Source organism: Nannobrachium achirus (genome assembly GCF_963921795.1).
Source record: "Nannobrachium achirus genome assembly, chromosome: 11".
Classification (NCBI taxonomy): Eukaryota; Metazoa; Chordata; class Actinopteri; order Myctophiformes; family Myctophidae; genus Nannobrachium; species Nannobrachium achirus.
This window is the reverse complement of record NC_137820.1, coordinates 35,360,875-35,386,468: the sequence shown is the minus strand read 5'-3', so window position 1 is coordinate 35,386,468 and position 25,594 is coordinate 35,360,875. Positions and strand designations below refer to the sequence as shown.

The 25,594-nt window shown below is 47.0% G+C and overlaps 1 protein-coding gene across 1 annotated transcript in view; it reads left to right on the top strand.

Moving 5' to 3' along the window:
- Positions 1 to 25,594, top strand: part of reln (reelin) — a gene marked incomplete at its 5' end in the record, with an annotated part of 143,796 nt that overhangs the window by 108,366 nt on the left and 9,836 nt on the right. Inside the window, 30 exon segments of the mRNA XM_080737038.1 lie at positions 29 to 169; positions 3,097 to 3,274; positions 3,429 to 3,513; positions 4,175 to 4,357; positions 4,815 to 4,983; positions 5,336 to 5,380; positions 5,382 to 5,439; positions 6,009 to 6,235; positions 6,765 to 6,988; positions 7,893 to 8,043; positions 8,952 to 9,210; positions 9,573 to 9,822; positions 10,802 to 10,970; positions 11,287 to 11,427; positions 11,948 to 12,125; positions 12,409 to 12,602; positions 13,727 to 13,977; positions 14,518 to 14,672; positions 15,911 to 16,125; positions 17,102 to 17,279; positions 17,948 to 18,135; positions 18,754 to 18,860; positions 19,008 to 19,250; positions 20,003 to 20,178; positions 20,572 to 20,645; positions 20,874 to 21,035; positions 22,513 to 22,670; positions 22,901 to 23,120; positions 23,827 to 24,024; positions 25,188 to 25,286. Of these exon segments, the coding sequence (XP_080593164.1) occupies positions 29 to 169; positions 3,097 to 3,274; positions 3,429 to 3,513; positions 4,175 to 4,357; positions 4,815 to 4,983; positions 5,336 to 5,380; positions 5,382 to 5,439; positions 6,009 to 6,235; positions 6,765 to 6,988; positions 7,893 to 8,043; positions 8,952 to 9,210; positions 9,573 to 9,822; positions 10,802 to 10,970; positions 11,287 to 11,427; positions 11,948 to 12,125; positions 12,409 to 12,602; positions 13,727 to 13,977; positions 14,518 to 14,672; positions 15,911 to 16,125; positions 17,102 to 17,279; positions 17,948 to 18,135; positions 18,754 to 18,860; positions 19,008 to 19,250; positions 20,003 to 20,178; positions 20,572 to 20,645; positions 20,874 to 21,035; positions 22,513 to 22,670; positions 22,901 to 23,120; positions 23,827 to 24,024; positions 25,188 to 25,286 (5,076 nt within the window).

The following is a 25,594-nucleotide window of genomic DNA, read 5'->3' as shown; positions in this document are numbered from 1 at the left end:
CTCGTGCGTGCGTGTGTGTGTGCGTCAGTTCCCCCAGGACTCGGTTCCGGTGGATCCAGACCCATTTCACCCCCGGGGCAGAGGGCTGGGCTCTGGACAACGTCCTGCTGGCTCCTGGATGTCCCTGGATGTGCTCTGGACACGGCCTGTGTGACAACGGACACTGTGTGTATGTACACACACACACACACACACACACACACACACACACGCACACACACACACACACACACACACACACACACACACACACACACACGCACACGTGCACGTGCACGTGCACGCCCACGCACACGCACAAGCATGCACACTCACAGAGAGAGGCGGGCGTTGTGCCCCTTGGGTAAAAGATGAACTGCTTCTAATTGACTTAAAATATTTAAGGTGTTTTTAATTTTTGATGTAGAGGGCAATTATAATGTGTTAATTCATATAAGGCTTAGTATCCAGGGATCCTTTTGAACTTGCCAGTTTAAACTTCAGATGTGCCATTTCAAAACATCACACGTCCTGCAATTTGCAAGACAGTAGATTTCCAGGCTGCGATTTGGCAGAAGAAAAATGTGCTTGTAGATCAGCTATTTTTTCTATTTTTGGAGCTGTGTGAAGCACAGGCTCCCTATACGTGGCCGTGTGGGTCTGTGTGTGTGTGTGTGTGTGTGTGTCTGTCTGTGTGTATGTAGCCTGAACTTCCTAAACTTCGGCACGCCACTAGTCCCACAGTTTTGCCACCACACACTCGCGCCATATGTCAAATCGACCGGCTTTTTCAGGAATCGTGGGCTATTACTTTTCTAAGAGAAAGGTTCTATAGTTTAATTGATATTAATTTATTAGTGAATTAATTTTCCCCATTGACTTATAATGGGAATTGCAAAAACTCACATTCAATTATTTGTCTCTCGCAAACCATAGGGGCTAGAGTTTCAAGACTTGGAGAGGAGGTTCATAATGCTTTCAAGGATTAAATAAAAAATAATTGTGTCATTTGGCCGCATGGTGGCGCCATAACACCCCACTTTACGTTTTGGCCTGTAACTCTTGAACCGTAGGTCGGAAAATTAAAAATATTTTTTCCCTGGATTCCTTGGGTCATGACGCATCTCCCCATATAGGCCTCGGGAGCTTATCCATGCGTGGCGGGGGGGAGGGCTCCACATCCTGGCCAAGGATGGGAACTCTAGCCCGGGGTCTCCGAGCGGTAGCTCCAGGCCGCAACGGATGGTAGCACGTTCCAGCACCGAGAGCTCGTCCATGGGGATAGAGTCTGGGTCTTGTGCCGCTGTCCGGCACACGAGGAGAGGTGTCTGGGAGGGTTCCGGCGGAGACCGTGGTGTGGAGGCCGTAGCCTGCGGCAGCGATCTCGTAGCGGGCCTTGAGGGCTGGAACGTCGTACTGGAGGCAGTCAGCACAGTTCATACCCGTGGCCGGGGCCGGAGGGGACAGAGAAGACAGGGCGTGTCCTACCCCCATGCAGACAATGCAGAACGGGTGGGTGTCTTCGTTGGCGATGAGTCCTTTGCAGCTGGGAAGGCCGCACTTCTTTGGGACCATGGCTAGCAGGCTGCTAGCCGTGGGCCGTCGAGCCGCCATCGTGATGCTAACGAAGCTAAGCGAAGCTAAGCTACGGCAGGGAAACACGTGGCAGAACGCTCAAGAAGAAGGGAAAGACTCAAAGACGAGAGAAGAGACAACCACGAACTGTAGAGAGAAGAGAAAAGAGGGTCATGACGCATCTCCCCATATAGGCCTCGCCCATTTGCGCCATGATAGATTTTCCGCCATCTTGAATTTTCTCCAAAACACACTTTTTGCTCCTTTTCCTACATATTTTCTTCAAATGTCACAAAAATCGGTACACATGATCCACACACACACACACACACACACACACACACACACACACACACACACACACACACACACACACACACACACACACACACACACACAGCTCCACTTCACACGGGTGTGATTTTTATGACTACATTTAAATCCACCTATTGGTATGAAGGTGGATTCTGCTTTTCAATGGAAATGGAGTGGTTTGTTACCATTTGTGGGTTTCTGCAAATATACGCTTCAATCCCCATACAAATTAGAAAGGCAAAATAGGGAAAGAAACCTGTGAAAAAATGCATGTGCAGGAGATTGTCAGGAAAAGTGCAGAAAAGCCTGCAGACTTGAAACGGCACCTGTAGCTCATTCGGGGGGGCAGTCTTGGACGCCCAGGCACCTAGGATTCCGATAGGTCTTTGGTATGTTTAGGTGTGATATGAAGTGTTAAAGGTAGGTTAAGTGATTTCATTTAATTCAAATAATAACACAATGGGTCTATGTTCTGATAGTACCAGTAGTATAGTGTTTGGTCCATATTTGGTCTTCTGCCTTATCCTCTGTGAGGAGAAAAAAGCGGTTTCATTTGCTCCACCAAAACTGTTGGGAGACAGGTTTTCTTCCAATCAGGATAGAGTGGGGCCAAGGCCAGCCTCCACTTGATCTTGATTGGAGGAAGGCCCCCTCCTGTCACCTACGCGTATTTGGAATGGACACCCGGGCTCCAGGGAAACCCCGCCCACCGAAGCTTTTGATTGGCTGAAGCGGAGCTAGGGAGCGCTCAATTGTAGTCGCTTGGACAGGGCGTTTATCGTGGGCTTGCCCAGGCCTTACGGCCTGGGCATAAATATAACGATTGCATTCACCACGGCTTCGTAACTCGCGCGGCGCTCCGCCGGCCGCGCGGCCCTGGCCCGCTCTTCGCGGCCACTCGCGCCTGCGGCGCTCGGGGGCGAAGAGCAGGACCAAGGTCCGCTGGCCTGCGCGCCGCTTGCAGTGTCGTGGACAATCGAGCGGCTCCGTCTGGAGCCCGGGTGTCCATTCCAAATACGCGTCACCTACATGAAAACTGAAACTGAAACTTAAGTGAAATCACTTACCCTACCTTTAACTCTGATAAGGCATTATGATTAGGTCTGATATGAAGTGTTAACTCTAATAAGGGTCTATGTTTAGGTCTGATATGAAGTGTTAACTCTAATAAGGGTCTATGTTTAGGTGTGATATGAAGTGTTAACTCTAATAAGGCTCTATGTTTAGGTGTGATAAAGGCTTCGGGGGTCCCCACTGCGTCCCGACGGCCCCCCTGCCCTCCGTCCTCAGGGACGACTTCAACGAGAACCTGCAGCAGGAGACGTGGCCTGAGGTCCACGGCGCCGAGCGAGGAACACTGAGCGGAGAGCCGCTCAAGTCTGGCACTGCCCTCATCTTTAAAGGGGTACTACACCTGTTTTTTAACAGTCTTTAAAGGGGTATTACACCTGTTTTTAAACAGTCTTTAAAGCTGTACTACACCAGTTTTTAAACAGTCTTTAAAGGGATACCACACCTGTTTTCTAATGGCCTTTGTGTGTGTGCATGTGTGTGTGTAGGACGGCCTTCGTATGCTGGTTTCCAGGGATCTGGACTGCACCAGTACTCTGTACATCCAGTTCAGCTTCAAGTTCATCACTAAAGGTACATGTGACACGTTGTGACATGTTGTTTGTGACAGTCTGCGGACCATCTGAGTGTCTGACCTATAGGCCTACCATAGTTTTAACTGGAGTAGGCACAGAACAGTTCCTCTCTGTGCATGCCTGTGAATCCACTCCATTGGTCAACCAACCCTCCCAGTCCTGGGATGCTTGCTCTGTAGCACTGATATGTGTTACTACATATTAAACGGCTGTTATTTAATGGTATGAATGAACCAATGAATCCTTCATGCATTCATGCATTCATGTTAGCTTCATGTTTTGTATCATTTTTTTATCCCACGATTTTGAAAGCCATTTTTCACCCAGTGCCAATTGTGTAATGTAACCCTGGGTGCTACACTCCCTCTGCCAACCTGGGGAGAGCAACAGATAGATAGATACCTTTATTACAGACTGACCTCATGCTTCCTTCTATGCATGAGGAGTCCAAGCCGCTTCTTTTCACCTGACAGGGGGGGAGATTCCCAGGTATGTTATTCCAACCAGTTCCTTTCCACTCCATCAAGACGACCCGGCAGGCCAGGGGGAGGCAGTATAGAGACCAGGATTACTGCATGTTTTTGTGAGGGTACAGTCTAGTCTACCCTAACCCCCCATATAGCTTCATGTTAACGTGAGCCGTGGTGTGTGCTGTTCAGGTGTTCCAGAGCGCTCCCACTCGGTCCTCCTGCAGTACTCGGTGAACGGAGGCATCAGCTGGCTCCTGTTGGACGAGTTCTACTTCCCCACCTCCACTGACACCTTGTTCCTGCACCTGCCCCTCCCTGCCAGCGCTCAGACCAACGCCACGCGCTTCAGACTGTGGCAACCCTACAACAGTGGTGAGACTGTACCATCTCTCTCTCTTCTCTCTCTGTCTCCCCTTCCTAACATTAACCTTAAGACATGTGCAACACACTCTCACTCTCCAAAATGCACATTGTAACTTCTTAGGACGGACATCCCAGGAAGTCAGACGGTGACTAGAAGGGTGTTCCCTTCCAGGCACGCAGCCTAAAGCGGACTTAAAGGGATAGTTCACCCCCACAATGACTATTTCTTCCTATCGATTACTTTACCATTCATGGATATTATTTCGTTTTTGTCATATTCCTAAGCCAATAATTTGATGAGTCCCTATAGAGACACAAAGGAGACCCTTTGTGTCACAAGAGGCACCGCTGATTAATTCGGCGAGCCTATTGAGACGTAACTCGCCGTACGATTCGTAACTCATATCCCCCCTAGTCAACATGTGCTGTATGTCAACGTTTGACAACGTTTGTGTGTGTGCTCCAGGTAAGAAGGAGGAGGTGTGGGTCATAGATGACCTCATCATCGACGGCGGTTCTCTCCAGAACTCTCCTCTGGTGTTCGACGGCTTCGAGGATGGACCGGAGGCCAACAACTGGCTGTTCTACCCCGGGGGCAACACTGGGGTCTACTGCCCCTACCAGAAGACTGGCCTGTGAGGAGACACACACACACACACACACACACACACACACACACACACACACACACACACACACACACACACACACACACACACACACACACACACACACACACACACCTTTTGTGAGCTTAGCGTTAGGGTTAGGATTAAGGTTTAGGGTTAGGCATTGTTACAAAAGGATAATGAGTACTCACAGCAGGTCTTTGCTGAAGCAGTATAGGTTTTCAAATGACCCCTAATAATAAATGGGTTCATCACCAATTACACTGTCTAAATGTCTTGTGTGTGTGTGTGTGTGTGTGTGTGTGTGTGTGTGTGTGTGTGTGTGTGTGTGTGTGTGTGTGTGTGTGTGTGTGTGCAGGGATCAGGATGAGTCTGCCATGGTGTTTGTGTCCAGTGAGCTGGGAACACTCCATCACCACCAGAGACATCGACGTCAACGAACACACTATCATCCAATTTGAGGTAGGCACGCACGCACGCACGCACGCACGCACGCACGCACGCACGCACGCACGCACGCACACACACACACACACACACACACACACACACACACACACACATAGAGCAACTATCACTTACATCCGCTTGTTGCTGTTATGTATGTGTGTGTGTTGCGCAGTGGTGTAATGTAACTAAGTACTCAAGTACCGTACTTAGGTACACTTTTGAGGTATTTGTACTTTACTTGAGTATTTCCAATTTCCAATACTTTTACTTTTACTCCACTACATCTCGGATCCAAATATTGTACTTTGACTTTGCTACATTTATTTGAAAACTGACGCATTGTGAGCTTGTAGATCGGCTTTTTTCAAACATTTTGTACTTTTGGTACTTTAAGTACTTTTTGATGCCACACTCAAGTTGCCACACTATATTGCATTATTGATACTTTTATTTAAGTAAAATATGTGTACTTTTTCCACCACCGTGTGTGTGTGTGTGTGTGTGTGTGTGTGTGTGTGTGTGTGTGTGTGTGTGTGTGTGTGTGCGTGCGTGTGTGTGTGTGTGTGTGTGTGCGTGTCCAGATCAACGTGGGATGCACGACGGACAGCTCCTCTTCAAACCCCGTGCGCCTGGAGTTCTCGCGGGACTTCGGCTCGACGTGGCACCTGTTGGTGCCCCTGTGCGCGGGCGGTGCCACCCCGTCCTCCCTGTGCTCCACCGAGCTCCACCCTGCCTCCGTCTACTACCCTGGCACCACCCACGGCTGGAGGAGGGAGGTCGTCAGCTTTGGCAAGCTGCGCCTTTGTGGGTAAGAAACATGGCAGAGGAGTTGGATCCAAGGAGTTTGAGGAACCAGGTGGAATGGTTTTTAAACACACTATCAGAGCTACAGAGGTACTTCATTCACTTTGCTCAGATGTCATAATGTGCGGTATAGGGAAGAAATGCTACCCAGGGGGACATTATTTCATTAAATTAATAGCAAAATGGCCGCTGTTTGAATATGGTGAATGGAACAGCCTAGAAACCTCGGTTCTTGAGGTCATCTAGGACCTGGTACTGGAGGTTCCAGTATAAGATAGGGACTGGGAGTATAATTTATGTTTGTCTTGAAAATACAGTATGTTTATTTAATGTACATGACTGTACAAGGAGTGTACAAGGAAAAATACTTCCTGGACTTAAATGTGTTGTCCTTTTGAAGTTTTAAGTGTTTGTTGATTATTTTTGAATAAACTAACCAAAACTAAGTTCTCCATACCATATTTCCACCCCTCTCTCTCTCTCGCTCGCTCTCTCTCTCTCTCTCTCTCTCTCTCTCTCTCTCTCTCTCTCAGGTCGGTGAGGTTCCGCTGGTACCAGGGTTTCTATTCGTCGGGTCAGGCCCCTCCCACCTGGGCTCTGGACAATGTGTACGTGGGTCCTCAGTGCCAGGACATGTGTCACGGTCACGGTGCGTGCGAAGGCGGGACGCACTGCGTGTGCGACCCGGGATACTCCGGTCCCGACTGCTCGCTGCCCAACACGCCCAACCCGGACTTCCTCAAGGAGGACTTTGAAGGTATGTTTTTGTACGTGCGTGCATGCGTGCGTGCGTGCGTGCGTGACACTGATATATCATAGTTCAGTGGTTCCCAAACGTTTTGGCTCGAGACCCAAAAGAGAAATTTCAGGTTTGTTTGATTGATTGCAATGCAGGATTAAAGTAGTTAATCATTATTCGCATGCATCTACAGTGAGGGTGAGTACCGGTACATCCTGTTTGGCAGCTGCATTCAGACGTGTGGCTGGTATATCCCTTAGAGATAGGGAGAGAAGTTCAGTCACCCGAGAGAGACTTGGAGTAGAACCTCTGCTCCTACACTTGGAAAGGAGTCAGCTTAGGTGGTTCGGGCAATCTAGTACGGATGCCTCCCGAGCGCCTTCCTAGGAAGGTCCTCGATGCACGTCCCACTGGGGGAGACCCTGTGGCAGACCAAAGACCAGATGGAAGGATTCTATCTCCACACTGGCCTGGAAACGCCTGGGTATACTCCCTGAAGGAGTAGAGGAAGTTGCTCAGGATAGGCAACTCTGGAAATATCAGTTGGAACTGTTACCCCTACGATCCGATTCTGGATGAGCGGTTGAAGATGGATGGATGGATTTCTTAAAATGTCCAACCTGAGTGATCCAGAGGCTCCAGTCAACAAGGCATAATTGTTGCTGTCGAGCAGAAACAGTTGGACACGGTGATGGACTTACGAGGTTTCAAGCCGACGGTCACGGCATTGATATGCTGTGCAATCAGAGCGTCAGCAGCGTGCTGCAGCTCAGCACAGCAGGGGAAGGACTCCCCAACTCACACGGATACTCGTAGGATACTCACGGTGTGTGTGTGTGTGTGTGTGTGTGTGTGTGTGTGTGTGTGTGTGTGTGTGTGTGTGTGTGTGTGCGTGTGCGTGTGTGTGTGTGCGCGCGTGTAGGAGGGGCGGTGGACTCGGAGCGCTTCGCTCTGCTCAGTGGAGGGAAGTTGAGCAGGAAGTGTGGCATCATGTCCAGTGGAAACCACCTGTTCTTCAGCGAGGACGGACTGAGGATGTTACTGACCCAAGATATGGACCTGACTAATGCTAGGTAACGTGCACGCAGGCGCGCACACACACACACACACACACACACACACACACACACACACACACACACACACACACACACACACACACACATGCTAGCAATGTTCAGACCATTGGTTTATGTACATGGTCCAGGCTTCCAAATATGAGTATGCAGAGTCGGTACCCACAGTTTGCTATTATTCTAAGCAACGGTTGGTACTTTGGAATATTTATCTTGGAAAGCCTGGTTCATGTATATTTCAGAAACATAGCCTATACTTCTAGAATAGGTCAACATTAGGTAGGGTGACCAGATGTCCCCCTTTGGGTGGGAGTGGGACAGTCCCACATTTCCATGACTTTTCAGGCGTCCCACGAATTGAGACACCGTCCCACATTGTGACTGGCAGGCTTCAGTAATAAATCAATGCGCAGGTGTTAACACACATTATTTATTAGTTACATAAAGCTTGTTTTAAAAGCAACGGTTCAAAATGAAGTTGGTTTTCCGTTGCAAATCTCTCTCATTGTCTCTTTTCCTGCAAGATATGTTTTAAGCCTGTTAAAATAACATGAGAGCAGGTTAATAACAACATTAAAGGCAGTATTAGGCCTATGGTCGAATATGACGTCAAGGCATTTAACAGCACACACACCCCCAAGCCCGTCCCACATTGTCCTACGCAAGCGGTACTTCTGTCCCTCAAAGTTTGGATCTGGTCAGTATTTGGTGATGCCAGGAAAGACCTCATACCGGTAAGTATAATTAAACCATTCTTACATGTTTATATACATTGTTTGTCTGTGTGTGTGTGTGTGTGTGTGTGTGTGTGTGTGTGTGTGTGTGTGTGTGTGTGTGTGTGTGTGTGTGTGTGTGTGTTGTGTGTGTGTGTGTGTGTGTGTGTGTGTGTGTGTGTGTGTGAACAGGTTCGTTCAGTTCTTCTTGAGGTTGGGGTGCGGCAAAGCGGCGCCGGACCCTCGCTCGCAGCCGGTGCTCCTGCAGTTCTCGGTGGACGGGGGTCTTTCCTGGGTCCTGATGCAGGACTTCCTGTTCAGCAACAGCAGCAACCAGGCTCGCCTGGTGGCCCTGGAGATCCCGCTGCGCGCGCGGACCGCCGCCACCCGCCTGCGCTGGTGGCAGCCGTCCGAGAACGGACACTTCTACAGCCCCTGGGTCATCGACCAGGTAGACAACCACCACCAGTGTCTAATCTAATCCAGTGGTTCTCAACCTTTTCAGGCCGCGGCCCCCAAAATAATCATATTTCAACGGGGGACCCCCTACCCTGACAAGCACTTGGAGTTGGCATTAAAGTCCTTAAATTGTCTCCTTATAATTATATCCTTGTCGGTAGATACCCTGTATACACGCATGTTGTTCTGTTTACTGTTAAGTGAGAAAACACTGCTAACCCATTAGCTAAACATCTGGGGACCTCCAAAAATAATTTGGGGACCATTGTCCTATGGTACAGGTGGTGTTGGGTGGCAGTGCCAGTGGCTGGTGGTATGTGTATTTCCTATAATAACCCTGATGTTGTCCTACAGGTGGTGGTGGGTGGCAGTGCCAGTGGCTGGGGTCCCCTGGAGGATGACTTCTCCTCCATAGATGGCCGCTCGTGGCTGCTGCACCCCGGCGGGACTCGCATGCCGGTGTGCGGCTCCGACGGCCCGGCCTTCGCCTTCATCGAGAAGTCCAACACGCGCTACGCCGTCACCACCGACATCTCCCTGGGAGCCGACGCCTTCATCCAGTTTGACTTCTCCGCCTCTTGCTCCGTCACCAACTCCTGTTACTGTAAGTCAGTGGTTCTCAACCTTTTCAGGCCATGACCCCCAAAATAACCATAATTTAACTGTGAACCCCCCACCCTGACGAGCACTTAAAGTTGACACATTACATTTTGTATAACACAGTTCTATTGTGAAAATAGACAATCTACATGCTCACAACGCCTCGCAACGCGAGGCATTGTGAGCATGTAGATCGGCTATTTTCACAATTTCTACATCTAATATTTGACAAGTCCATCAATAGTATTAAAACGGTTAAAAAGACATTTGCACTATTTACAGTTTCAAGTGTCATTCCCACCGGGCACGATAAAGATAAAGATATCGTTTTAAAAATCGTACTAAACTCAAGTGGAGACCTAACACCACAACGATAACACCAACATAATTGATGTGAACGCCGACATATCGTTCTGGTTATCTTTATTGTGGCCGGTGAGAACGACGTTTCATACCAAAGACTTAACGAAGTTATTGAGAAACATTATTATTATCATTCACTGCATGGTTTACATGTATTGTTAACCGGAGGTGGAATTCAAACTCACTTGCTGTGAACTCACAAGCTAGAAACCAACCCGTTGTTTTTTCTTGTGCAAGTAAACAGCGAGATAAAATGCACGTAAATGATTGATTCAAAGCCACATTTTTTGTATTGTCCACCTCTTTGTATGTTTCAACTGCAAGAAGTCAGGAAACCTTTGGGAGTTCTTGGATATGCGTCTAATGTGGATGTATACATTACAGCTATAAAATTGGGTCTAACATATTTGTAGAAAAGTACAGCTATAAAACTACACATGGATGTAGAACTGGAGTATTCGTAGGATCTGGATCTAACGTGGCTTCCTATATTGCAGCTATAGAGTTGGAGTATTCCTTGTATCTGTTTCTAACATGGCTGTATATGGTATATCATAGCTATAGAGTTGGGAGTAGGCTATTTGTTGGATCTGGGTCTAACGTGGATGTTTATATTACAGCTATAGAACTGGAGTATTCTTTGGATCTGGGTCTATCATGGCTTCCTCTGGTCAGAGACTGTCTGCCCACCAGTCCAGACTGTTCCTCCCACACCCTGCAGAGGGTGCTGCTGAGCGACACATACAACAAGTGGGGGCGTGTCACCCTGCCCATCCCGCCATACGCAAGGTACTGTACGCACGCACACAAGCACGGTATGCACGCATAGTAGCAGCTTAGTATGGAGGAGGTATTTGTTTTTATACCCATGAAATATATATTGTTTGTATTGTCAACGTTACATCTTGTGGGATACTGTACTTAAAGACGGGGTGCCTTGATGTTTTTCCCCCCCAAAACACATTTGTTTTAAGAAAGTGTACATGAAGTGTTAAGTGTGTGTGTGTGTGTGTGTGTGTGTGTGTGTGTGTGTGTGTGTGTGTGTGTGTGTGTGTGTGTGTGTGTGTGCGCGCGCGTGCTTGTGTTTGTGTTTGTGCGAGCACAGGTCTCCAGCCACCAGGTTCAGGTGGTACCAACAGGCACCGTTTGACAAGCAGCAGACATGGGCTCTGGACAACCTGTACGTAGGAGACGGATGTCCCGACATGTGCTCTGGACACGGACGCTGTCAGCAGAACTCCTGTGTGTACGTACACACACACACACACACACACACACACACACACACACACACACACACACACACACACACACACACACACAAGCAACACTAATTGTAAGCTTAATAGAAAAAAAATTAAGCATAGAACAGTCATTTCTCTTGTGAGGATCCAGGAAAATGCTTTAGCTACTCCCCAAAACAAAGATGTTGTTTTAAGATGTTGAAAGTCTAAAGTCTTAGTGGGAACACTATAAGCCCCCCACCTCACGTCACGTCTAAAATACACCTTTTAGCCAGAAAAGAAAATATTTAACTGGAAGAAGAAAAAGAAAAAGGTTTTAGTTACTCAACTCTTCCTGTTCAGCTTTCTAAACCGTCTTGTTTTTGGTGAGTAGCGACTAGCGAGTAGCTTTTATTATATTTTTTTACTACAGATGAGAGGCTGTTCTACCGGCGGTATGTGGGCAGCTGCTCGCTATGAGCCAGAGCTAGTTTTGGGGTTAAGGTTAGGATTAGGGTTTACGTTTGACCTTGTATCTTCTAGGTGTGATCCGGAGTGGGGAGGTGAGTACTGTGACGAGGCGGTGGCTCCCCTGCCCTCCCAGTTGAAGGACAGTTTCAGCAGAGCCCCGTCCCTCTCTCACTGGAACCTGCTGACCGGAGGCAAGCTCAGCAGCGTGTGTGGAGCCGTGGCCTCTGGGGCGGCGCTGCACTTCAGCGGGGTAAACATTCAAACGTTGATTCGTTCATTCATGAATTTTCTATCTCCTCTCCGAAGTCTCGTTTGGTCAGTCTGTCCATTACAGAGGTGTTAAAGGGTTGTAGTTCACAGTAGATCTCAACCTGACGTGTGTGTGTGTGTGTGTGTGTGTGTGTGTGTGTGTGTGTGTGTGTGTGTGTGTGTGTGTGTGTGTGTGTGTGTGTGTGTGTGTGCGTGCGTGCGTGCGTGCGTGCGTGCGTGCGTGCGTGCGTGCGTGCGTGCATGTTGTATGGGTGTCGGGTTAGGGTTGCAGCAGACAGCTGGTCACGGTGGACCTAAACTTGACCAGCGCCGAGTTTGTCCAGTTCTACTTCATGTACGGATGCATGGTCGCCCCGAGCAACCGTAACCAAGGAGTTCTGCTGGAGTACAGCTTGAACGGAGGAATCCACTGGATCCTGCTGACAGAGATCTTCTACGATCTGTACACTAAACCTGGGTAATATGAGTTAATGTCGAAGGGTCCTTGGGCAAGACTCTGAACCCCTAATTGCCTCCGGTGAGTAGGTTGGTGCCTTGCATGGCTTCCTCCGCCACCGGTGTATGAATGTGTGTGTGAATGGGTGAATGTAATGCACAATCTATGTAAAGCGCTTTGGATTAAAAGCGCTATATAAATGCACCATTTACCATTTTTATTTTATTTAATAAACACACACTACTGACTGAAATATTAGATAGATAGATATACCTTTATTGATCCCACAAGGGGAAATTCAGGTGACATTAACAGCACAGCAGTAAAATGACACAGGATACAGAAATATTGTTGTTGTCGGGTGAATACCTTGTATGTCCAAAACCGTTCATTTTGCATTTATCATTTTAAAAATGATTTAAACTAGTAAAAACAGCCGATTTACAAGCACACGTAAATCACAGGCGTTGTGTGCTTGTAGATCTGCTGTTCTGCTGTTCTGCTACTTTTGTGCGACGGCCTTGTATGATGAAGCAGGGCTTTACTTTGCGAAAGAACGTACAAATTTGAAACTTGGAGATACGAGGTTTCCACCCGACAACGACAATATAGACACAGATATATTATGATACACTAAATTAGGGTAGCACACACACACACACACACACACACACACACACACACACACACACACACACACACACACACACAGTTTGGATTCAGGGGAGCCGTGACGTGATCTATATCAGTGAGTTCAGATCCACAATTTTCCAGTCCCCGAATTGAATCGTAAACGAATGCTATTGGGTGGAAGCAGCCCAAAAACATACCCTGCTTTGCCATCTTATTTTTTTATTTATTTTTTAACAGAACCATAACTTACAAAAATGTGTATCATGAAGACATGAAACTAGCAAATTGAAAATAAAGTATTTATGGAAAGGTAAGGTAGTAAAACGAAGTGTAAAGTCAAGTGAACTCACCATTGACTCCAGTGGAATGGTAATTATTTTGCAGTAGGGGAATTAGCGACCCCTTCTGGGCCATTCATGAGGACGGCAGCGTTTTCTGCAGCATTTTGGCTTCATATCCAAGGGCGAACGCTTGCCGCACTGGTCCTAACGCTACCTCTATCACGTCGTCAGGTTTGTGAACGTTTTGCTGCCCCCTGCTGCTCGCCAGGAGGGAGTGCGCGTGCGCTGGTGGCAGCCGCAGCACGACGGAGCCGACCACAGCGACTGGGCGCTGGACAACGTGCTCATCTCGGGCTCGGATACGCGCGCTCACATCTCCGACACGTTTGGCGGCGTGGCCCTACCCAACCACGAGAGGACGCCGGCCGACGGCACCGCCTCCGGCAGGGGGCCGGACAGCGAGCCAGAGGAAACGCCTATAGGTACCGTGTGATTGGCCTATGGGTCTGTCACTAAATATATTACAGGTCAAGTGTGAGTGGGCAAAAAAAAAGAAGAGAAAAATGGGGGGGGGGTGGGGGGGGGGGGGGGAATACTGAAAAGAGCAGATCTACAAGCTCAGCAATGCGTGGTGAGCTTGTAGATGTACTATTTTCAGTAGTAGTAGGGCATTCATTTACAACAAAATAAGTAACAAAAACATAATAGAGATACAAGGTTTCTGCCTGACATCAAACAACAGCAGAAAAAGGTTGACATGTAAATCCAAAACTATTTGGGTCAATCTAAACGAATGTAATACCTCATTGCATTGCTCTGATTCCCTACTTTATATGACGTAACAACTAAAATGGTAATATTATTATTTATTAATAATCACTTTTGTCACAAATGCATTAGGTATTATTATGTTTACATGAATCTATTCGCAATTTCTAACTTTCCACATTCTGTATGTCTGCCTGTCTTTCTCTGTCTGTCTGTCTGTCTGCCTGTCTGTCTGCCTGTCTGTCTGTGTGCAGTGAGTGCTCATTGGCTGTTCTCAGAGGACTGTGTCATCCAGAGGTTTTGCAGTTCTCCAGATGGAGTGATGGTTTGCGGGAGTGACGACGGGCGGGAAGTCTACGCTGTCACCCATGACATCATCCCTGATAAAGGCTGGGTAATGCAGTTCAAGGTAAATATAATACATACTACTAGTAAGACGCCTCAGGGCGACAAGGGCGAGGTCGCGCCATGTCTTGGCCGTCTGGCCAGTGATGTATATCGGACCAGTTCCCCATATATGGATATGAAGTCCTGTTAGATATGGGCTTAACTCATTGATTGCCCTTTTCAAGATGGCCGCCAAGTACCAGGATGCCACCTTCCTAAATTTCTAGTGCACGGATCAATGTTTAGTGCACGGATCGTGCACGCCCATGCCTAGATCATGCACCATTATGTGTAGTACTTTTCAGCTTTCAAACAAAAACATCCGCTTGGAAATCTGTTCAGGCATTCATGAGATAGAAGCCTTCAAAGTCAGACAAAACAAACATTTTGCCATTTTGAAAGATGTGTTTGTTATGGGGCTAAACATGCAATTTCGCGATTGCGATCATGCCTAATACATTTTAGGCATTTTTGGATTTTTTTTTTTATAAAAAAAAATGTTTTGAAAAAAAAAAAAAAAAAAAAGTTTTCTTTATTTATTTTTTTCAAAATGGCTGCCAACTCAGGAAACTCGGGCTGTGGCAGCCTGGGACTACTGTAATAACTCGGGGAAACTCGGGCCTTGGCAATCAATGAGTTTTTAATATTGATGACATCAGGGATCTCCATATATGGGCATAGAGTGGTTCCCATGACATCACAACACACAATCCCTTTTATGCCCATACATGGAGATCCCTGTCTGAACCAGCCACACCACTGTGATGTCACCTGTGATCCCTGCTCTGAGTATCTGACATCACTGTGATGTCACCTGTGATGTCACAGGGAACCTCAGTTTCAGGCACTACACGTATACGGATAAGCTGTGCCGGTTCTGACGGTAAACTGCGACCTACGGTCGCAAAAACTACAAAATGACAATTATTAAAATAACTACAAGATGACATACAACTGTTGGCTCTGCACTTTTTTCCCCTCTACCTATTGCAAAAAATAGTCGATCTACAACGCCTCACCTTGTGTGTTTGTAGATCAGCTATTTTCGGCTAACGTTCTCTTCAGAATAGGGAATCTAGGGTTCAAGTGGTTAATGTAAAAAAAAAAAAACAATAGAATTCTGGCTTAATTTCCATTTCAGGTCAGGAAGTAGAAAATGGTGGAATACATACGCTTCATTTACGCTCTGTAGTCACCGTTCCCTTAGTCCATCTTTTCTACAGTCTATGGTGTGTATGATTATATATTGTGTGCGTGCAGATCGCAGTAGGGTGCAGTGCTCCAGAGCGACCAGCAGAGCGTCAGGTTCATGTCCAGTACTCCATGGATTTCGGGGTGACGTGGAAGTACCTGGTCCCCCAGTGCCTCCCGGCGGACCCCCGCTGTGGGGGCGCCGTCTCCCAGCCGTCTGTCTTCTTCCCTGCCGAGACCTGGAAGAGAGCCGTCTACCCTCTGCCCGACAGCCTGGCTAACAAGTACGTTAACACAATACTACAGGGGCAAGTGGCGCAGTCGGCAGCGCCATTGCATCACAGCTAGAAGGTCCTGGGTTTGATTCCCGCTGGGGACACTGTGGGCGCTGGGGGCGTGTTCTTACAAAAATTGTGGGATACACATTTTGAAATGAACACAATACTACACAACGCAATAAACAACACAGTATAGAACACAACACAGCTGGCATGACAAATAATGCTATAGGCTCACCCTACAGGGTAATCAGGGTGATTTGAGGTCGGGTCCCTCCGGACTATCAGTATCTACCGATTATCCGGCATTTTTTTCTCCAGTGGAATTGTCCCAATGTGAAATGTTTTCGTTGACTAAATATAAGATTTTCAAAACTAGACTTTTCAGTCGTATTTAGGCAGGCATTGATGTTGTCGTAATGCCTGATTTAAGGGCTTTGCACACAGGCACGACTTTTCGCACAGAAAAAACTGACGATTTTTTTTTAAAGAAACCAATGATTCTCTATGACCTCATGCATACCTGCTCGGGTTCCCGATCAAACCCAGATCGATTTGTGCGTCTTTTCGCATGCGGTAGAAACTCATTGACTCCTTTTATTACTCCTTTTCAGATCCGCAGAGCTCGATTCCGCACAGCATTGCACACCAAATCAAATGTGTTTTAATCATGCAGAAAACTGAATAAATGCAACGGGCCTGTGTGCAAAGCCCTTTATACTTGGCTACACGTGCCGAAAGTAAACGATCTACAATGCGCCACAGACGTGTTGTTGGCACAAATATACAAATATAAAAAGATTCAAAAAACGCGACTCACTCAATTAATCAAAAACGTAATGTGTGTGTGTGTGTGTGTGTGTGTGTGTGTGTGTGTGTGTGTGTGTGTGTGTGCGTGCGTGTGTGTGTGTGTGTGTGTGTGTGTGTGTGTTTGCGCGTGTGTGTGTACGTGTGTGCGTGCGTGCGTGTTTGGATGGATCAGGGCGGTCCGGTTCCGGTTCTTCCAGGAACACTCGGACACCCAGTGGGGGGTGGAGAACCTGTACATGGGGCCTGCCTGTGACGCCCACTGTGGAGGACATGGAGACTGCCTGGAGCGGAGGTGTCTGTGCGACCCTGGGTTCACCGGACACAACTGCTACGCCAGCACTGCACTGAAGGTATACAGTTATGATGGAGAGGAGAGGAGAGGAGAGGAGAGGAGAGGAGAGGAGAGGGGAGGGGAGGGGAGAGGAGAGGAGAGGAGAGGAGAGGAGAGGAGAGGAGAGTGTTTTATAATAAACATTATATCATTTTATTCAATCTGTTGCTTCAATAGCTTTGATCACTGTTCACAGTATCTCTGTTTAATTAAGTGGGGGTAACCCTAACCCTAACTATTTCTGGGTTAATCAATTCAAACCGGGAAAAGCATCTATCTGTGCCATTTTACATTTTGGCACAATCATTTTAACCTCTTGAATCATATTTTATATACAAGCGCATAGAGTGTCATTTTGTGCATCACTATGAGCTTTTAGATCTGCTATTTTTGTGTAATGTAATGTGCAGTAGGTACAACAAAGCAGTGCCATGAATTGATGGTGCAGATATCTTAGGACAACCACTTGAACTGGTTTATCTTGATTGGTGCTAGAATGTGTATCTGCGGGCCAGATACATATCATTTTGGGGGTCCTTGACATGAAAACGTTTTGAGCAACCTGTTTTCAGAAACCTGTTAGGTTTTAGAAGTTTGTAGATTCGGCCCCAGGTCTAAAGCTGGAGGGCGGAGGGAACAAATGAGCAGGGTTTTCGGCCACAGTCTCATCACGTGTCCTCCTTGCAGGCGTCTCTGAAGGAGCGCTTTGACTGGGAGGGGTCTCCGTCAGGGGGCGGAGCCTCCCAGTGGGCGGTGCTAGAAGGGGGCCGTCCCTGTACAGACTGCGGCGTCCTGGTGGAAGGAAGCGCCTTGTACTTTGATGGAGCCGATGGACGGCAAGCTGTCACCGTGGACCTGGACCTGAGAGGAGCCAAGTATGTAGAATACATTAAATACACTGTTAAAATACATTAAATATATGGTTAAAGTACTTTAAAAGTACTGTTAAAATACATTAAATATAGGGCTAAAGTACTTTAAATATACTGTTAAATACATTAAATACTGTAGACCTGAACCAAGTAAGTGTAAATGCATACATATATTAAAATACTTACATTTGTACTGCTGTAATCGTGTAAATACGTTGATATTTTCTGAGCCTATATAGCCTATACATTTATGTTTAGTTTATGTGAATTCAACAGCTTTATTGTTTTTATTTCCAGGCCACACACACACACACACACACACACACACACACACACACACACACACACACACACACACACACACACACACACACACACACACACCTGCACACACACACACACACACACACACACACACACACACACACACACACACACACACACACACACACACACACACACACACACACACAAACACACACACACACACGACTCTCTGACCGGAATCATTTATAGGTGTTCCAAACCGAGAACAGTACAGTAGGCGATATAGAAGTTATACTTCTTCAAACCATGTGTGCCGTGTGTGTGTGTGCGTTGTGCATGTGTGCTTGCATGTAGGTTTGTGGAGTACTGGGCCAGGATAGGAAGTGAAGACAACATGACGTCGTGTCATAGGCCAACGTGTCGCAAAGAAGGCGTCCTATTGGACTATTCCACTGACGGAGGTGATGACATCATACATCAAATACATACCCATTTATTATTATCATTATCATCATCATAATCGTCACCATCATCATTATTATTGTGCGCTGTTTTTTTCTGTCTCATTCACATCTCTCTAACTATCTCTCTCTATCTCTCTCTCATAGGAGTGTCATGGTCTCTCCTCCATGAGATGGACTATTTAAAGTATGTGTCGGTGCGCAGAGACTACATCGCCCTTCCAGAGGCGTCTCTCACCAACGCCACTAGGCTGCGCTGGTGGCAGCCCTTCACCGTCTCGTCTGGCCTGGCCACCCCCAGCCAGGAGAGGGCGCAGTGGGCCATTGACAACATCCTGGTGGGAGGCTCCGACATCAACCCCTCCACCCTGATCGACACCTTCGATGACGGTAAACACGTTGTTCTCACATTCCTCCTCCTTATCCAGTCATATCAAAACTTGGTCTTCAACGAGCCAATATTTTCACATGTCCCCCCTTTCTCTGGAGGGAGCTCCATCGGCTCCCAGTTGCTGCACTCGTCCCAGACTCTTCTTCCTGGCTCCAAAACTGTGGAACAAACTACCCATTCAGTCAGAACTGCAGAACCACTCCCCAATGTATTTGAAGCCTCACCTCTTTAGACTCCACCTCAGCCCTTAGGCACTTAATGAGATCATTTAAATACAGATGTGCCATTTCAAAACCTCACATTCTCAGGAAAATAGTTGAAACGGCACATCTGTAGAAACAATAACACATTTGCACTAAAGGCTACTCTCTCTTACAAATGCCGGACAATCGTGCGGCCAGAGGTTGTGCTGGCCAGAGGACAGCTTGGTCAAACACCGGCAGATGGCCACCAATGGAAATATCCTGTACTGTCCATCCTTTAGCCTTGGTACCTAGTTAGGAAAGGATACATCCTAACATCTTGACTGTCCATCCTCTCGCCTTGTCAACTACAGTAGTTACGATGGATATGAAGTTCATTGATGAATTAAACCAGTAACTGAATTTAAGTTTTTGCCTGTCTGTCTGTCTGTCTGTCTGTCTGTCTGTCTGTCTGTCTGTCTGTCTGTCTGCCTGCCTGCCTGCCTGCCTGCCTCTCTCCCTCTCTTGCTCTGTGGGTGTGTTGGTTTCTGTGTCTCTCGCCCCTTCAGAGGGCGTGTCCCACGAGGAGAGCTGGAGCTTCTATCCCAACGCGGTGCGGACCGCCGGGTTCTGTGGGAACCCCTCCTTCCATCTGTACTGGCCCAACAAAAACCAGGACCGGACTGACAACATACTGGCAACGCGAGAGCTCATCGTACAGCCCGGATACATCCTGCAGTTCAAGGTAGGGAAGCAACAGTAATCGCTCATCAATATCGGCCTTGGATTTTGGTTGATTGAATACTTTGTTAACAGTGCAGGTAGTGCAGTCAAAGGTTATGCCATTCCATCCTTAAAAATGCAATATCGGTAATTGAACCAAAATAATATCAGTTTTTGCTGATAAGTTATATTATTTCAGTTTGAATGTGAAGCTGAACAAAAAGCCTTTTTGTGATGATTCAATCTGTGTTTCCTGGGGAAGCTTTCAAAAGGTCAACAAAGGGGCGTTGTGCCTCACAGCAAGAAGGCCCCGGGTTTGAATACTGCTAAGTAGTCTGCATGGTGACTGTTAGTTTGTGTTGTAGCTTGTTGTGGTGATGATGATGATGATGATGATGATGTGACTGTCTTGTAGATCGTCGTGGGCTGTGAAGCAGATCTATGTGAGGATCATCATTCTGTCCAACTGCAATACAGGAAGGATGCCCGGTGAGTCCTCCTCTCTTCTCTTCTCCTCTCCTCTCCTCTCCTCTCCTCTCCTCTCCTCTCCTCTCCTCTCCCTCTCTGACTCAGGTTTTGCTTACAGAAATTTAAGCCAGATTTAGTGACTTTGTTTACACTATATTTACGACCAGATTGATGAATCGGGCCCATTGTTCTCATATTGAAATTACTGTATCATCAGGGTAAATACATATTTTTTCTTTCTGTCTTCAGGTCAGACTTGTGGCAGCTGGTCCAGTCAGAGTGTCTTCCGTCCAGCGTGAACAACGTGGGCTGTTCTCCCTTCCAGTTCCATGAGGCGTCCATCTACAGTCCTGTCAACGTGTCCACCTGGACACGCATCACCGTCCCGCTGCCTGACCACGTGTCCTCAGGGTACTGCACCCCCTAGCTGCTCTAATGTGGAACTGCACTTTTTGCACCTGTTGAGCTGATAGATTCAATTCACCCTTTGTCAGCCTTCTGGTTGGTCCCTGACTGACCAACCAGCAGGCTCTATCTGCCTTGTCCCGCCCTGGTTCCGCCTTTTTGATGTTTGAATTTGCTAAAACATAATTTTTGGAGAAATAAAAACATTTAAAAACATGCTGAGTCACTATATTGCCACTGAGCAGCTCCATTTGACTGAAACCAAGTTTTAAATTAGAATTGAACACACAGAATAACAATACGAAGCAACTGAATTAGAATGGTAGTGGATGGAGTGTCCCACCGAATGTCCAACCAAGACACTGCAACCAATGGGTGTGAAGAGGGATGGGACAATGGGCGGGACTTGACAAAGGGTGAATTGGTTATAAAACAACAACAACAACAATATAGCAAAACAGGCAAGGACAGACAGGACATCTGGGGGCTGAACGAGTTTTTAGAAAAAGTTCAGAGATCGCCCATCAGAAGTTCGGAATGATCAGGAGTCACATGAACTCTTCCACAGCACTGAGACACTCCAACACAAACACTCTGACATTAATCATGGAATCACAGAAGCATTTGGCACATTTGGCCCGGCCGTCAGAACGCTGAACACAATAAAATACAGAACAGAAGCTCTCGGCACAGCACAGCGGCCATCAGAACACAATACAGTATAAATTATACTAGACTTGAATGGAAATTCCGTCCTCCTCCTCCTCCTCACAGACTGATCAACACTAGTAGCATACTTGTTTCTGTACAACTCCTTTTTTTAACTGGGCCCACCAAAGAGCAACTGATCTGATTGGGCAATCACCTAGCACTCGTCAAGAGGGGCAACAGAGTTTCCTCTCAATCCGGTGGGCATTTCAAAATAAAGGTTTTTTGTTGTTGTTATTTTTTTTCTTTCGCGGGAGTGGTGGCTGGCCTCCTCCCCCTCCGGGCCCTAATGTGAATGCATTGGCTGCTTTGGCTATTTATGTAGTTATATCACTGCCATTTACGAGCCTTAAAACCCATTTAATTTTGGGGGTCCTTGACATGAAGTTTTTTCAAAAATAGCAGATCTACAAGCTCGCAGCGCGGCTCTCTGTATCTGCTATTTTTTAATAGTTAAAGCATAAAATAATGGTTAAAGTGGTTCAAATCTGGGCGCCTGCTGGCCTACTGGTCCAGGCGCATACCACTTAGGCATTGCCACATAGGCATGGTGCCTGGCAGCTGTCGCCAGTTCGATTCCCGATCGCTGTCTCTCTCCCCATTTCCTGTCAGTCTACTGTCCTGTCCAGTAAAGGCATAAAAGCCCAAAAACGAATCTTAAAAAAAAAAAAAATCTAAAGTGACACAGATTTGCGTTCAGGTCTAAATGGCTTAATGCATTTAGTCGATTGGTCCACCACGTGGACTCATGTTTTGTCTCCGTTGTGCTCCACAGCGCCACCCAGTTCCGCTGGCTGCAGGGTGACGGTGCAGGGGAGCGTGTCAGCTGGGCGGTGGATCACGTCTACATCGGAGAGGCGTGTCCTGGACTCTGCAGCGGACATGGATACTGTACTGGAGGCGCGGTCTGCATCTGTGATGAGGCACACCACGGTAATACACAACCTATATATTAAGTGAAATATAGCCGATCTACAAGCTCGCAACACGGGTGGGGGTCGCAGCCTGAAAAGATTGAGAACCACTGCTATTCTACACTGTACATTAAACAGTAGGCTACATTACGTGTGTGTGTGTGTGTGTGTGTGTGTGTGTGTGTGTGTGTGTGTGTGTGTGTGTGTGCGTGTGCGTGCATGCGTGCATGCGTGCGTGTGCGTGTTTAGGGGAGGACTGCTCGTTGACCACCAGTGACCTTGCCAGCTCCATCAAGGACAACTTTGAGTCTGGGGGCGTGTCGCAGGACAGCTGGCAGCTCATCCAGGGAGGGGGCGTGGGCAGTGGGTGTGGCCAGCTGTCTCCCCACGCCCACGGAGACTCGCTGTACTTCAACGGATGCAAGATGAGACAGGCCCTCACCAAGCCTCTGGACCTGATTAGAGCTAGGTAACTATCATCTTTAGATGTTATTATGATCATATGTACATATCGTCGTTGTCGGGTGAAAACCTTGTATGTCCAAAACCGTTTGTTTTGCATTTATCTTTTTAAAAATTATTTAAACTAGTGAAACCAGCCGATCCATAAGCACACAACGCCTCGCACCGCGAATCGTTGTGTGCTTGTAGGTCAGCTGTTTTCACTACTTTTGTGTGACGGCCTTGTACAATGCAGCAGGGCTTTACTTAGCGAAAGAACGTACAAATTTGAAACTTCGAGATACGAGGTTTCTGCCCCGCAGTGACGATATGTGAGCTTGTAAATCTGTTATTTCTGGACTTTAGGCTATAAACTCATTAACTGCCAAGAATATTAGTCAAATAATCAAATCAAATCAAATCAAATGAATCAAACTACTAAACACTATTCTTGCTTTTTCCTTAACTTTTCAAGTAGTCACATCAAGATTTCTCTCTTTCAGTGAAAAAAACAAACAAAACCTGAGCGATTTGGCCGCTCCTTGCCAAAGATATTCCCAATACAAGATCCCCTGTGTTTTACAGAGAGGCGAGGCTACACAAGGAAGTGGAGAACAGACGTTCTAGTGAAAAACAATAAAAACAATGACTTCATAAAGTCACTGTCCTAAAACGTTGATGTCCTCACAAATATAATAATACAATCCTGTGTGTGCGTGTGTGTTTGTGTGCAGTAAGATCATGTTCGTGCTGCAGATCGGCAGCACGTCGCAGACGGACAGCTGCAACGTGGCGCTGGAGCGCGTGGACACGGTGGACCGCGCCGTGCTGCTGCTGTACAGCGTCAACAACGCCGTCACCTGGCACGTCATCGCACAGCACCAGCCCAAAGACTTCATAAAGGCCCAGAGAGTCTCCTACAACATACCACTGTGAGTGCACGCACACACTGGAACTTGTGCAAGATGTTTGTTATAGATTGATTCCCCCCCCAAAAAGGAACAAAGCGTGTCACACACACACTTTACAATTTACAATTTAGGCATTTAGCAGACTCTTAATCCAAAGCGATTAAGTAAGGAAAGCACATTGTTATACACCAATAAATCAACATTAAAGCAGATATATGTATTGTTCTGCTGAGAAGTGTCACAGAGACTAGATCTTTTTATTATAATAAAAAAGAAAATAAAAGAAAAATAGCAAATACCTGTTTTTCTGCTTATGTCAGCCGAAAACTACCGGTACATATAGCAGCTTTAATACAAGCATAACAATAGCAATCTAAAAATTTAGGTAGACCAAGAACAATAAAATAAAACAAACAATTTAACAATACACACTACATATTCTGTGTACGATAGGATGCCAAGTCGAAAATGGCCTGACATTGGTCCACTGTACAAAATGCTATCTAAATTTCATATATGGCCATCGAGGGTGGGAAAGTGCTACGGTAAATGCTATGGGCTAAGGTGAGTCTTCAGACTACGGCGCAAGCTGTACACACACACACACACACACACACACACACACACACACACACACACACACACACACACACACACACACACACACACACACACACACACACACATACACACACACACACACACACACACACACACACACACACACACACACAAACTGTGGCTAAGGAGGTACAGTGACCGTATTGGAATAGCAATGTTCCCCGGTTCCATGCCTGGCTCCTCCTGGCTGTGTGTCGAAGTGTCTTTGAGCAAGACACTGAACCCCTAACTGCTCCTGATGAGCAGGTTGGTATTTTGCATGGTTTCCTATGCTGTGTGAATGTGTGGGTGAATATGTATGTGTGGGTGGATGGATAAATGAATGGGTGAACGTGTGTGTGAGTGGCTGAATGATGGGCGAATGTGAAACACATTTTAAAGTGCTTTGGAGACCATTCGCGCACACATACCCGCACACACGTGCACACGCACACGCACACGCACACACACACACACACACACACACACACACACACACACACACACACACACACACACACCATAGTGAAGCATGCTTTTCAGACAGTAACAGTTGCTGACTGTGTTTCCCTGGTTCTCTCCAGAGAGGCTAGAGTTAAAGGTGTGATGCTCCGCTGGTGGCAGCCGCGTCACGACGGAGCCGGACACGACCAGTGGGCGCTGGACCACGTGGAAGTCGTTCTGTGAGTACCAACCGGACCCCAGACCCTATCCCACTTCGGACACCACACCTAAAACCCCTTTTAATACCCAACAGATCCCGCTTCTGACACCACACCTAAACACACTTATAATACCCAACGAACCCTGGGCTCTTAAAGGACAACTGTTTTTTGTAATTAGAGAAAAGAAAAGATGAGTGTTAAAATGTTTTCATTTACTGCTTTCTATTTTTTTAGCGATTTTAATGAATTTGATTTCAGTGGTTGGAGGCATGCGTGCAAGTGGCTAAATATGTCTTTTTAGACACAATAAGCTCATTCCCAAGATG